This window comes from Haematobia irritans, chromosome 2 (assembly GCF_050003625.1).
Source record: "Haematobia irritans isolate KBUSLIRL chromosome 2, ASM5000362v1, whole genome shotgun sequence".
Lineage (NCBI taxonomy): Eukaryota > Metazoa > Arthropoda > Insecta > Diptera > Muscidae > Haematobia > Haematobia irritans.
The window spans coordinates 2200068-2214251 of record NC_134398.1 but is presented as its reverse complement, the minus strand read 5'-3'; the positions used below and the strand labels follow the sequence as shown (position 1 = coordinate 2214251).

Here is a 14184-nt window from a genome sequence, read left to right as displayed (position 1 = left end):
TATCAGTCCATATTTATATATAGCCCCTGTATAAACCGATCCCGAGATTTGGTTTTGGAGCCTCTTGGAGGAGCAAATTTCATCCGAGTCAGTTGAAATTTGGTACATTGTGCTAGTATATGGCCGTTAACAACCATACCTAACTAGGTCCATATCGGTCTATAGTTATATATAGCCCTCAGATAAATCACACAAAAATTGGTCCATATCAAGTTCATAATTCTATATAGCCCCCATACAAGCGACCCCCATATTTCAATTCTGGCTCTCTACGTACCATGTCCATGTCGATTCGTAGTTATTTGTAGACTTACCTATACATAACTTTTTTGTCTACTATATACCACGTATGGACTAGCTCACAATTTAGAAAACGATGTTAAGAAGTTTTAAGATACCACACCCCAAGTAATTCGATTGTGGATGACAGTCTTTCGTAGAAGTTTCTACGCAATCCATGGTGGAGGGTACATAAGATTCGGCCTGGCCGAACTTACGGCCGTATATACTTGTTTTAACTAAAATGAGACGCTTTTTGCATCCAATTATTCCTCAAATTTCGCAATTAAGGCCTAAAGGATGGTATTTTGTAAACTAGCCTAAGTCTAGGCTTTGGTGACCTCCAACCAATTGTAGTTAAATTTAATCATTTTGCTCATATCAAAATAAAGGATCTTCAACTAAATGATCTAAACCGATTTCAGCGATATTCAGTTTATCTAACGATGATACCATTAAGACGAAACTTTAAGTAAATATCATTACAATTTACTTAACGTTTGTCTTCTGCTATCATTATATAACATTCAATAGAGTGAAAAGAAGATCAAGGCTTTCAATTTAAGATTCATTACTTGGTGGTAGAATATTTACACTTGATTATTTATCTATTTATGAGATCTATATCGATTTCTACCAAAATCAATAAAGTCAAGTTAGTGTCATATACCTAATCGATTGTATGGAAATTGTGGCCTAGATCTTGATTACACAAACGTGTTCTGGCTATTTATAGCCCACTATATGTTCCCACCATAAAAACGCAAGTTTCTAATACACAGTTTATTTGGATGACTACTTTTAATTTTGTTTTTCTTCAGCACCAACATTGATACACTTTTCATCTTCCCCACTATTTTATGTGTATTTAACATGGCACAACTTCATAATAAATTTAAAACAAAAGGGGAAATACCAATTTAATGGTATTAGTTAATCCTCAAATATACTCACTTCTATTTGCACAATACAGAGCAATTTACCCAAACCTTCACGAAAAAACAAACATAATTTTAGTTTGGCACAACTAAATGAAATCCTTTCCAAAGGCATAGAAGATTAATCCATACATGGGGAACTAGGTATGATGATAAGCTTACATGTGTACTCTCAGTTAGGTCTTGAGTTAGGAGGGCAATTATAAAAACCGCGACATTTAACAAGTAAACACTCATAAAACTGGCTATAATCTAACACAAAACTAATATTTGTGGTTTTATTTTAGAAAGCATAACAGGGTCGTGTACAAACAACACTAATACTAGCGAGTCTACTAATGCTACAAAATTGGTGTATACATGTGTGTGTGTATGTAAGTAATTACAAACATACACCAGTAGTACAAACCACTAAACGAGAGGAAAAACAATGGCACTACAATGGAAACAAAGACAAAACATCATATTCAGTTAAGACTCAATAGGGTTCATAAAACAATGGGTCCCTTAGAAACGCATGTGAGAGGGACCACATCGTGGTTATTATGAGGTGCCAGAATGTAAGCACACATTCTCTAGCATTGATAAGTTTTAATTATATGGGATTTTGTGTAAAAACTCTTGTAGTATATAGAGTGGGAATTTTTCGCTATAAATATTTTTTTTTAGCAAAGGGTAATTATTTTTATTTCTATACCCAAAACTAGATTAAAAGAGTTTCGATTTTAATTATTAGGTCCCTTGGAGGAAGTACACACAAAAAATATCAACAACATTTTTCCAATTGAATTCTATATTTTTTTTTTTTTTTTTGGAATTAAGAATTTAATTGATTCAACAAATTTTTTTAATTAATACAAAAATAAATAACAGAAATATAGTACCAATTAATCTTTTAATTTGACCAATTTTTTCATTGACATTGGCGATTGATACTATCATTTCTGTGATTGAAGAAATTTCATTTAAAAATTAATTGGATCAATAAAATTCGTGATTGAAGACAAAAAAACGGCTTCAAATCCAAAGTCTATATGACTCTGGCTGCCTATCCACCCTAATAAACAGCTAATAAGTGCCCAGAATATATCTTAATACTCTAATACAAAGACCTCGTGGCTTATTAACACACTAAAATCCTTTTGAATCGTTCTCCTATAGTTTCAACTCCATTTGTACATCGTTATGTAGGAACATTATCACTGCTATAATCTGGTTGCATATTAAAATGAATGTATGCTTATATGGGCATTTGCATATAGCATGTTAAGAGGCCAATATAGATTCGTATCTATTGACATAGTAATTGTAAACTGGTTGTAATACAAATGCTATTATAAGTTCTATTAGATAATAAATAGAACAATAAAACATTAACATAATTACATATGTTTGTTAAAATGGAGGGAGAATAGAGCTCATCATCAATTAGTTTTTGTAATTATATCTAAATGAAATGTACCACTGAAATGAGTCAATATTGAATTAGCAAACACTATTCTAGAATAACTAAAGGTTGTTTTTACAAAAAAAAACGGACTAACAAGTGAGAAAAAGTCAAAACTAAACCTTATATTTCAGATCGTATTGAGTGCTTATGTATTGCTAAAATGGGAAAGGTTTTCGCTGCATCATTGGTGTACCCTATTTTTACAATACCTTTTTGAGCTTAGTGAACAGGAAGATTAAGTGAATTGATACTATTAAATTACTGAAAAGAAAATGCCAGATTCCAATCTCGTAAGCCTGACTATACATATGCCTCAGTGTCGGCTACTACACATTTCCATAGTCTTTAATGAGATCTGGCCTGATATCAATACAGGACTATGGAAATGTGTACTAGTCGACAAGATTGGTATCTGGCATTATCTTTTCAGTAACTTAATAGTCAAACAGATTTAACTAAAATCACTTAACTGTTAAAACGACTTTATTGAAAAGTTTATCGACTTTTGGAAAAAAAACTTTATATCAGAGAAATGCTTCCTCTATGCTCAGCAAATTTCACATTCATATTTTCAGGATGTAAAATATTTGGCCTCACGACAATACTTTTTTTAGTGTAAGTTAGCTATACTAATGTTTAGCTTACACATTGTTATCATTTTGGACTACATACTTGAATTGTGGGTTCATTAATCCCACCCAGCGCTACCGTTGTGCCACTTTAATAGCAAATATGCCACCTTTTTTTAACTATTATGCAACTTTTTGTTAAACTGTATTTAATTGCATTCATCAATATTGTAATATTTTCTACACATTTGGATCAGAAAACAAAAACTATGCGGATAAGTACATTGAATGGCCACACATTCCTCCAGTACAAAAACTAAAACGTTCGACTATGAAACATGGAATTCGGACACACAACTTATTCATCGCCTAAAGGGCTTAAGTCTTAGATGATTAGCCTTAGATGATTGCTAATGCTATAATAGTCCCACATAGTCCCTCGTGGTATATATTAAACTAAAAAAAGCCGATTAAATACGTATATAATTAAGTTTAAAGTTTCTATAGAAATAAAATTTTGACAAAATAAAATTTTGATAACATTTTCTATAGAAGTAAAATTTGGAAAAAAAATTTTTATAGAAATAAAATTTGGAAAAAATTTTCTATAGAAATAAAATTTTGACAAAATTTTCTATAGAAATAAAATTTTTACAAAATTTTCTATAGAAATAAAATTTTGACAAAATTTTCTATAGAAATAAAATTTTGACAAAATTTTCTATAGAAATAAAATTTTGACAAAATTTTCTATAAAAATAAAATTTTGACAAATTTTTCTATAGAAATAACATTTTGACAATGTTTTCTATAAAAATAAAATTTTGATAGATTATTTTTGGCTCGAGTGGCAACCATGATTATGAACCGATATGGATCAATTTTTGTGTGATTGGGGATCGGCTATATATAACTATAGACCGATATGGACCAATTATGACATGGTTATAACCGGCCTTATACTAACACCACGTTGCAAATTTCAACCGAATCGGATGAATTTTCCACCTCCAAGAGGCTCCGGAGATCAAATCTGGGGAACGGTTTATATGGGGGCTATATATAATTATGGACCGATATGGACCAATTCTTGCGTGTTTGTTAGAGACCACATTCTAACACCATGTTCCAAATTTCAACCGGATCGGGTGAATTTAGCTCCTCCAAGAGGATCCGGAGGCCAAATCTGGGGATCGTTTGGTATAGGGGCTATATATATTTATGGACCGATATGTACCAATTCTTGCATGGTGGTTAGAGACCATATACTAACACCACGTACCAAATTTCAACCGGATCGGATGAATTTTGCTCCTCTAAGAGGCTCCGGAGGTCAAATCTGGGGATCGGCTTATATGGGGGCTATATATAATTATGGACCGATATGGACCACTTTTGGCATGGTTGTTAGATACAATATACTAATACCACGTACCAAATTTCAATCGGATCGGATAACTTTTGCTCCTCTAAGAGACTCCGGAGGTCAAATCTACAGGGAAGTGTAAGAAAAGGACGCTAAGCACACACCTGGAGACGTCAAATCGAACAGGACATAAATTAAAATATTAGTTTTAGACAGAAATAGATATAATTTTGTTGTGGTCATATGCTCCTTATATAAGAGCATGGGACTAAATGATCATAATGCGTATAGCGCCTAAAAGTAGGCAAAGATATTTTCTGTAGTAAATAAATCGGGTTAGCCTTCGGAATAATAATCCTCTAATGCCAAATCCAGCCTTTTTACCGTACCGAATTTCTTGCTTAGTTTTATTGCTTTTGAGTAATACAATCTGACTATTTTAAAAATGGGCAAAAATTCGGTATTACTCGTAGAGGGTTAAATTTCAAAGTATGATTTTCAACTAAATTGAGATAGTGCTGTTGTTAGTTTAGTTAAGATCTAAATTAACAAATGTTCTATATTCTATATAATTACGAAATTATTACTTTACCCTCATGACAAAGTGTGCTCCTTTTTTAAATGAGTTGAGTCACCCTTTATGTCGAATGAATGAACATGAATATACGTTTTACATAAGTTTATTTTTGTTCTTTTTTTGCAATGTCTAAATATTTATCGTGTCATTTCTTTATATCATTACAGCACCATGACACACAGTCTAATGACTTTGGATATATCAGGGAATAAAATGCAACACATACCCTATGAAGCTTTACAAAAATTGCATTCACTAACACGATTAGTGGCGCAGAGGTAAATTCAAATTCTTCAAGCCATAATAATATTTTTTTTATATTTCTAAGCTAAACTTAACTATACGCTACCCTAATGTCCTTTTATTTTAAAATTATTCTCCCATCACAGAAATCACATAACATCTCTCGATGTTAATTGGGAGGCTCAGCATGATACCCTGAGATCATTACACTTGGCTGGTAATGATATAACCGAAGTATCGCCAACGTCACTGCATGAGGGTGGAAGTCATCCCTCATCGGCTGCTATACAAACCATAACCCGAGATGAACATCTCAAGGGATCCCATATATCATCAAATTCCATTCCAGGTCTGAGCCATGCGGGCTCTAGCCATCAATCGGGTAAACCATTTAATCGACTGCAAAAATTATTATGGTTAGATCTATCGAATAATCGCATCTATCACATATCACCGAATTTTCTACCACGAAGTCTTATAACCATAGATCTATCGGGGAATCTTTTGTCGACATTTCCCCATCATTTATTTGAACATTTGTATGACCTAAGGATAATCTCATTGAGAGATAACCTAGTGAGGAGTGTAACGACCAAGGATCAACGTCAGGTGCGAATACATTTGGAGAAATTGGATATGGGTAAAAATCTCATTGAATCTTTGGAAACGGATTGTTTTCAAACGAACTCTTCGAATGTTCACATAAGGGCTTTGAACTTGGAGAAGAATTACATAACCCATTTGCCAGCTGCTGCTTTTCGGGATATTGGTACAGTCCATATGGTTTTGGCCTTCAATATGATTGAGCGTATTCATGTAAATGCCTTTGAGGGTATAGAAGATTCCTTGGAATATTTGGATTTGGAAAGGAATAATTTGAATGCAGTTCCTGGAGCCATAGGTCGTTTGAATCGTCTGAAATATTTGTATTTGACATCGAACAACATCAACCAATTGAGTAATTTGCCAGAGAATACAGACAATCTGAGGGTTCTGTCTTTGAGTGGCAATAATTTTACAATGATCCCTGTTTTGGCCCTCAAAAACTATACAAATTTGTCCTATTTGAATATGGGCTATAATTCCATAGGTGATATACCTGAAAGTATTTTCACTGTAGACTCTTGGGGTTCCAATTTGCAGACGATTTTACTAAGGAATAATAAAATTACCCATCTTCATTTGAATTCCTTTGCGGGCTTAGATCAAATCCAAGAGATATCCCTGAGCTTCAACGACATCAATATTCATCATCCCATGGTCTTTGAAAATGTCTCGAAAACTTTGAAAATCCTGGAGTTATCATTTGCCGTCTTTCCAGCCAGAAGTATGGAGTCCATTGATCCCTTGGATGCTTTATATCCCTTGCAACAACTCATGTGGTTGGGCTTGGACAATAATAACCTCAAACATTTGAATAATGAATCCTTTTCCAATATGAGGGAATTATCCTACATAAATTTAGGATTCAACCAGCTTAAGGCCTTACCCAAAGGTCTATTCTTACCCGAAGTCCATTCACATTTGGTTGAAATTGATTTGGGCTATAATTCGTTGGAGAAATTGCCCTCTCAGACATTTCATAATTTGGGCGACTTGCAAACGGTCAATCTCCAATCGAATAAAATACGCGTGATTGACAAGCATGCCTTTTACAATTTGGAATTTTTGCGCTACATAGATTTATCGTACAATCGAATATCGAATATTTCCCAGCAAGCCTTCACCACGCTACCCAATTTGGCAGCCTTGGATCTGATGTACAACAATATGTGTTCATTTAGCCTAAAGGCATTTCATTATGTCTCCAACACCAGTACACCATTAAAGCTGAATTTAACCTACAATCGGATCGGTCATTTTGAAGATCACTTGTCATCGTATATGTTCATCTATCATCTGGATATGGGTCATAATTTAATCAGCAAGACCGATAGTTTTGCCAATATGGCCAATACCTTAAGGTTCCTCAACTTGGATCATAACTCCATACAAACTCTGGCCAATCATGCCTTTGGTGATTTGGAATTCTTGGAAATCTTAAATCTAGCTCACAATAATATCACCAGCCTAAGGCGTCGTAGTTTCCAGGGTTTGAACTCTTTGCAGGAGTTAGATTTGAGTTTCAATAAGCTGGACCAATTGCAGGTGGAGCAGTTTTCCAATCTACGCAAGCTAAGAATATTGAAAATCAGCAACAATAAACTCAAGGCTTTGCCACGTGAAGTATTCATGAATACTCGGCTAGAGTATTTGGATATATCCGAAAATCAGTTAACAGTATGGCCGGTACCGGCCTTCTCCGATGTGGGCTTCACGCTGCGTAATATACAAATGTCAGCCAATCTGCTGGAGTATTTGGACTCTAGTATGTTTATAAACTCTCAGTTTTTATATGACATCAATCTATCCTATAACAAGATTACCGTCTTGCCTGATAATACGTTCAGTTTCCTGAATAATTTAACCAATTTGGATTTATCGGCAAATCCTTTGGTTACCACAAATCTCAAAGAGATCTTCCTACATACTCCACGCCTACGTAGACTAAAGGTCTACAATATGGGCCTATACGTGTTGCCTCAATTGAATCTACCGTTGCTTTCATATTTGGATGTTAGTGGGAATTTCCTCCAGGAGTTGTCTTCGCTACATGAAATGCGACAATTGCGTTTCGTCAATGTGTCCAACAATAAAATTGTCAATGCCTCCTGCGCCGTAGAACATTTACCATCATCGGTGAGGGTTTTGGATTTGGCCCATAATCCCTTGAGAAGAATAACTGTACACGATATGGCTTCCCTCAGGCATCTCTCCGAATTGAACCTGCTCGATGTTAAGGTGATCAATCCTCTAGCTTTTGCCAAGCTTAGATCTCTACGAAAGCTACATCTCACTGCCCACAATAATCTAGGAGAAATTGTCTCCCGTCTACCAGGTCTGCAAGAGCTAAGGGTCCATAGTGTGGATACAAATATAGGAGGTCAACTATTTGCCAAATTGATAAACAACACCAAACTTCATTTAGTGGAAATCTATGGGGTGAATATTCAGACAATATCACCGGAAGCTTTTGAGGGTCTAGCCCGCAGTCAGAAATTACTGGTGAAAATATCTCATACGAAAATCTCTGATCTACCACCGGGTATTTTCTACTCTCTAAGATCTGTGCCACATTTGTCCATAGATATATCGGACAATAAAATCAATGCCCTGGCGGCTGATAGCTTTTATCCCAATAAAACCTATTGGGACACAGTAGGGACGCGAAGTATTATGGGTGGTCTACAAACTGCCCAAAATCCTTTGGAATGTGAATGTGGTCTGGTGTGGTTTGGTCACTGGCTACGGAGATGGCTGAGAGAATCGGCACAAATAAAGGTCATACAAAAGGATGACATGAAGCAAATGGTTCAGGTAAGATTGGGTAACAATAAGGTATTCAATCTTGATTTCAATTAAATTTTATATACATTTTTATATAAACTCAAATATTTTTTGCTGATTGTTGAGATACTAACCTTATACATTTTTTTTTAAATTTTTATAAAAAAAAATATATTTCTTATAAAAAAATACTAAAGCATTATATATACATTTTTATATAAACTCAAGTTTTTTTTGTTGATGCAGAGATTTCAATCTTATGTTTTTTTAAAATTTAAAAAAAAAACATATATTTCTTATATATTTTTATAAAAAAATACTAAAGCATTTTTCGTTAAATTTAATTTAAATTATAAAATTTAAATTAATATTTGTAAAATTTAATTTTATTTTAGACCATTATAATGGTCAGAGTATAAGAATAGTGGAATAAATTTCCTATTTTAAAATATCCCTGGTCATGGATGTCCGTCTATCCAATTGTTTCAAGCATGGTAGAAACCATATACTTGCTTCATGAAATCTGTCCAATTAATGTTTTTTTTTTTAAAGTCAAGTAAAGTGAAATGTCAAATTTAAAAATTATATTTTAAGAATAATGCTTTTATTTTCTGATTTTTTTCTCGTGCTCATTGCTTTTTATGTGCATTATATACAACCTGAAATTTTCCATCAGCATTTAATGTTTTATTTTTTTAGTTTTCTACATTATTAAATTTTATTTAGTCTTTTCCAAAAATTTTTGAAGTAATTTATATTTTCTTTCTTTTTTTCGATGTAACAAATCAAAGCTTCCTTTACGTTCAAGAGATTTACGCGTAAGCGTTTTTATGATTTGTTTTATAAACTATTTCTTAAAAAAACAAACAAAAAATAATAAAATATTTTTTATTTTTATTTTATATATTTCTAGCGAGCTCGGGCCAATACCTGCCATGATCCCACCTCGGGCAAACAAATGCCAATACTGGAAATCTTTCCCGAAGACTTACTCTGTCAGGCATCAGCCCTCAGTAGTTCGAGTGAGAAACTATTTCTTATCTCCTTCGCCGTCATCATATTACCCCTATTTGGAATGACACTTTGATAATCGTAAACCTTTTTGCCATCATTAAATGAATAGGAAAACCGATTTTTTTTATTCTACAAAAGCACTAGACTTTTTGTGTGAAAATTGCCATTATCTCCATGGCTAAAGTGTCAGCCTTCTCACCTCATATCAAGCTAAGGCATATGAGGATAAGGGTTTGGAGTGTGGTTGTGACGGGACAAGGTCATACAAAGTCGCAATGTTCTTTTTGTATAGATAATTGATGTATATAATTTCCATATGTAAATGAGAATCTAGTGTAAATGCATATACTATAGAAAAACCAGTAAAACCTAATGATAGATATAAATGCAAACAGTTGTTAAAGTTTTGTACCCCCCCAAATGTCAAACCAAAAGAAAATAAGAACTATATATTAAGTCACATTCAAAACCTAAAAAAAAGAAAAATTTATAAAAAAAATATGAAAAGTTTATAGAGCAAATATGAATGACATGTTATTGCAATTTAAGGAATTTTAAAAATAAGTTAAAATATTTCATAGTTCTATAAATAAAAAAAAACATACATAAAGACACGAAAAGGGCCACTGATTCCTATGAAATGAATGAAAATTGTAATGAAAACTAAACACAACTACAATATTGTAAAACAATATGAATATACATAAACACATACTACAATTCAATATAGAAATATATAATAATATAGTAGAAATATACTGTAGCTTAATATTAGCATTATTTAGTTTTATAATTTATTTAAATCTGGATCCTTTGCTAACTAATACCACATTGTATGTGGGGGCAGCTGAAGCATTAACAAAACATTGGAGTCTAACACATGTATTTGCACTTGTCTAGATTGTAAATATCTAAAATACATATATTTCAATTTGCAAATATTTAATAGGAAATAGTTTAGATACATATAAATATATGTGTAAATATTTATTTAAAAATATATTTTGTTGTAATATTTAATTTAGTTCAATTTTGTATATTTATATTTAATATTAGTTAGTATAGAATATTGTTTTATTTTATTGAAATAATTTTAAATAAAATTTATTTATATTATTTTATATATATTTTATTTAATGTTAATGCCCACATTTCGAAAATGTTTATAACATTTAAACCAAGGTCGGATAATTGAAATCTGGAGAACTATGTATTTAAGTCCTATACCAAAGAAAGAATCGGTATAGGTGGTCATATCCTGTCATCCCATTCTTAACTTCCGATAAATCGAACCCCAGTGTCTTTGGGACCCATATAAATAATGGATCCATATAAACCATATTTGGCATATTCCTTTTTGGGTTTTAATAACGCCATGTTTTAGTTTCATTTATAACGAATGGAATTTAAGTCTAATGTTCAAAAATTAACATCAGGTCTAATGTTCTTAAAAAATTTACCTAGCATTTCAAAAATATTAGACAAAATTTGCTCAAGGGTCTGAAGTAAAAATAGATTAAACATTAAAGACCAATCATCTTTCTAACGCCATATACTATGTTCTCACTAACTCGTTTTCCTCATTCGTTGTTCCAAAACATTTCAACGTTCACACCGAGTTGAGATGTTTTAGTTTGACGGTTGCCATGGAAAGTCGAAATGCCCATTTACTCTAAATTCAACCGTTTGTTCAAATAAATACCGTGATCGTAAAGGGAAACTTTTTTTTTTATTTTCACGTCCCTATGTTCTTCAAAGCCTTTGTTTATTCGTTTTTTCTATGTAATTTATATTAATGATTTGACTTAGAGTTGAGAGTATGTTCAGTCAGAGCATATTCCAAATTAGGGGCGTTTAAATTATAAAATTGACGCGTTTTGGAGGAAAACTTGTGTTTTGAAATAGTTTTTTTTTTTTATGGGGAGAACTACTCGTTTTCAAATGCTTATAAAGGGAAAACATTTCAAATCCCAAAACATGCTTTGTGAGAACGCCATATCACAGCAAAATAATTATTATCGATTTCTGCACTTAATATTAGGCATTTCCCTTTTTTTCGTAAAATAAAAAAAAGATTCCAAATTTCATATTTATGTCCAGGGTCTGCTGATAAGTAAGATGTAAAAAATTAAAGCGCGATATTTTTTTAATTATATTGTTCAATATCAGAAACTGTAGGAAAAATCATCAAATTTTAGAATAACTTCGAATTGATATTTTTGAGATGATCGACACTTTGGCATAATACACTCAGAGAAGAGTGAACCCATTAGCGAGTTATTTTTAACTAACCAGTGTTAATATTGAACTTCGTATGTCGCTAAAGAAGCATGTACCCATAGTAAGTTCAATATTTTCCTATCGGTTAGTAATTTGTTTTGACTTTTGTCAAGTTCAAATTTAACTGTTCAGAAGTAAAAAAATTAACTAAATAATACATTTTTTGAAAACGAAAACATTAACGGTCCGGATTTCCTAGACAACCTGGTGACTTGGAGCAAGGAGACCTCAAGGGGGAGGATCCCCATTTCTAAATTTCATATTATATTTAGTACAAACCACTTACTCTTCTGTAGTATAAAATTTTACCTTTTGTCCGGACGGAGGATCGAACCGCGTACCATCAGTTTTCTAACTAAACACACTATCCACTGGGCCACTTAGCTCTTACACTCATCAACAACCAAATGTGACTTTGTTTATTCTTTTCTTGCTTGGCTGCATGTATTCATTAACACATACAGTCAAGGGTGTCTATTTTTAGAAACACCTCACGATCACATGTTTCGGAGACGAACTATTGTCTAGAAGTAGATTCACTCAACAGTAGTTAGAACTGACATTCATCGTTAGTTTATTTATAGTAAAAATGGAAATTTCGTGTCCAACTGGACTTCGTAATATTGCACAGTAAAAGTTCAGTAACGCTGAGAAATTTCTTCGTACGTTGGAGAAAATACGTACTCGCTATTATTATATTTGCTTCAGTCCATTTACGCACCCATTGGGAGTTCTTAACCATTTTGCTGGTAATGGCCGTAAGTTCAATTTACTTCCACTGAGTTAATTTTGTTCATCAATAGTTAAATTTAACTAACTGTGAGTAAAATTTTTAACTATTCAATATTATGGAATTTACTTGTAGTTACGACGTTTAGTCCTACGGATTGAGATCTGGAGATTTTTGTCACCACCCATTTGTTTCTGTTGGAATATCCATTGTCTGCGATTGAAATGTTTCTCTATCCAAGGCAGTCTTTAGGATATTTTCCTGATAATATTTGGAATTTGTTTTAACCCACATTCAATGAATACGAGCAGGGAGAGACCATCAACCGGTACTGTGGTCCACATCTTATGGTCAATCGTAGGTTTACGTTTTCAGCTGACCTCTTTAGCAAGTTAGTAATCATTTTGTTTATTCACAAATTGCTAATTTTGGAATGGCTTCTCATCGGAGATACCCAAGTTGGTAACTGGCCTCTTTCGTGCATCTTTGCCAACTTTGTCTAACTTTTTTTAGGGATCGGTAGGCTCTTACACTTTTTGAAACATCAATAGCTTTAGTCCAAGCTTATTTTTCAATCTATGTTGCATTTTTTTCTAATACTGCAAAGTGGATTTCTGTCAAATTTTGCCTTCGCTGCCAGTACGTAACGGTAACAAACAATGATAAGAGAAACAAAATATTTATTCACATTTATAGGCTGACTAGCTCTAATGACAACCCCTCACCAATGTGGTATCACAATGGACTGAATAGTCTAAGTGAGCCTGATACATCGAGCTGCCACCTAACCTAACCTAACGACAACCACTTCTGAATTTTTATCCGAATATGAAGCAGTCACAGTATCACGATTACATTACAACGCGAATAATTTTGTTTCTGAATGCAATAGATCAAAAAGCGTTTGTAGGCTTATAAAGAATAAAATGAACTGTCTCTGGAATAAATATGTCACCTGTTAGACAAGAGGTTTAGAAATGATAGCAAACTGAGGTTGGTTGCAATACATATCAACCACACTGAAATGTAAAAGTTGTGGTAAGTGTAAAAGAGTTGGGTGCTATGTGTAAAATTTTGATCTTTAACAAAAGAGGATTTTGAACCATTTAATGTCCCCTTCAGAGGACATTCAAAAATGGCCCACAACAATATAAGGGTCCTAGCAGTAGAATCTTTTTTTTTTTTTTTAACAATAAACATTTCTAAAATTAATTCAGCAAATTTTCAATCCAGCCGATTTTCTCGAAACAGGTAGACCAGTATTGCGATGTGTCACAAACAGAATGACAATGATGCAGTGAATCTTTAGTACCCTCCACTACGGGAGCCACCGTGGTGCAATGGGTAGCAT

At 33.1% G+C, this 14184-nt stretch overlaps 1 protein-coding gene across 1 annotated transcript in view; it reads left to right on the top strand.

Moving 5' to 3' along the window:
• LOC142223212 (uncharacterized) overlaps positions 1 to 10728 on the top strand; it is a 284670-nt gene extending 273942 nt beyond the window's left edge. Inside the window, exons 5-8 of the mRNA XM_075293064.1 lie at positions 5347 to 5457; positions 5569 to 8839; positions 9601 to 9627; positions 9723 to 10728. Of these exons, the coding sequence (XP_075149179.1) occupies positions 5347 to 5457; positions 5569 to 8839; positions 9601 to 9627; positions 9723 to 9896 (3583 nt within the window). The 3' untranslated portion in view covers positions 9897 to 10728. The remainder of the gene's footprint in view (positions 1 to 5346; positions 5458 to 5568; positions 8840 to 9600; positions 9628 to 9722) is intronic.
• Positions 10729 to 14184: the final 3456 nt, after the last annotated feature.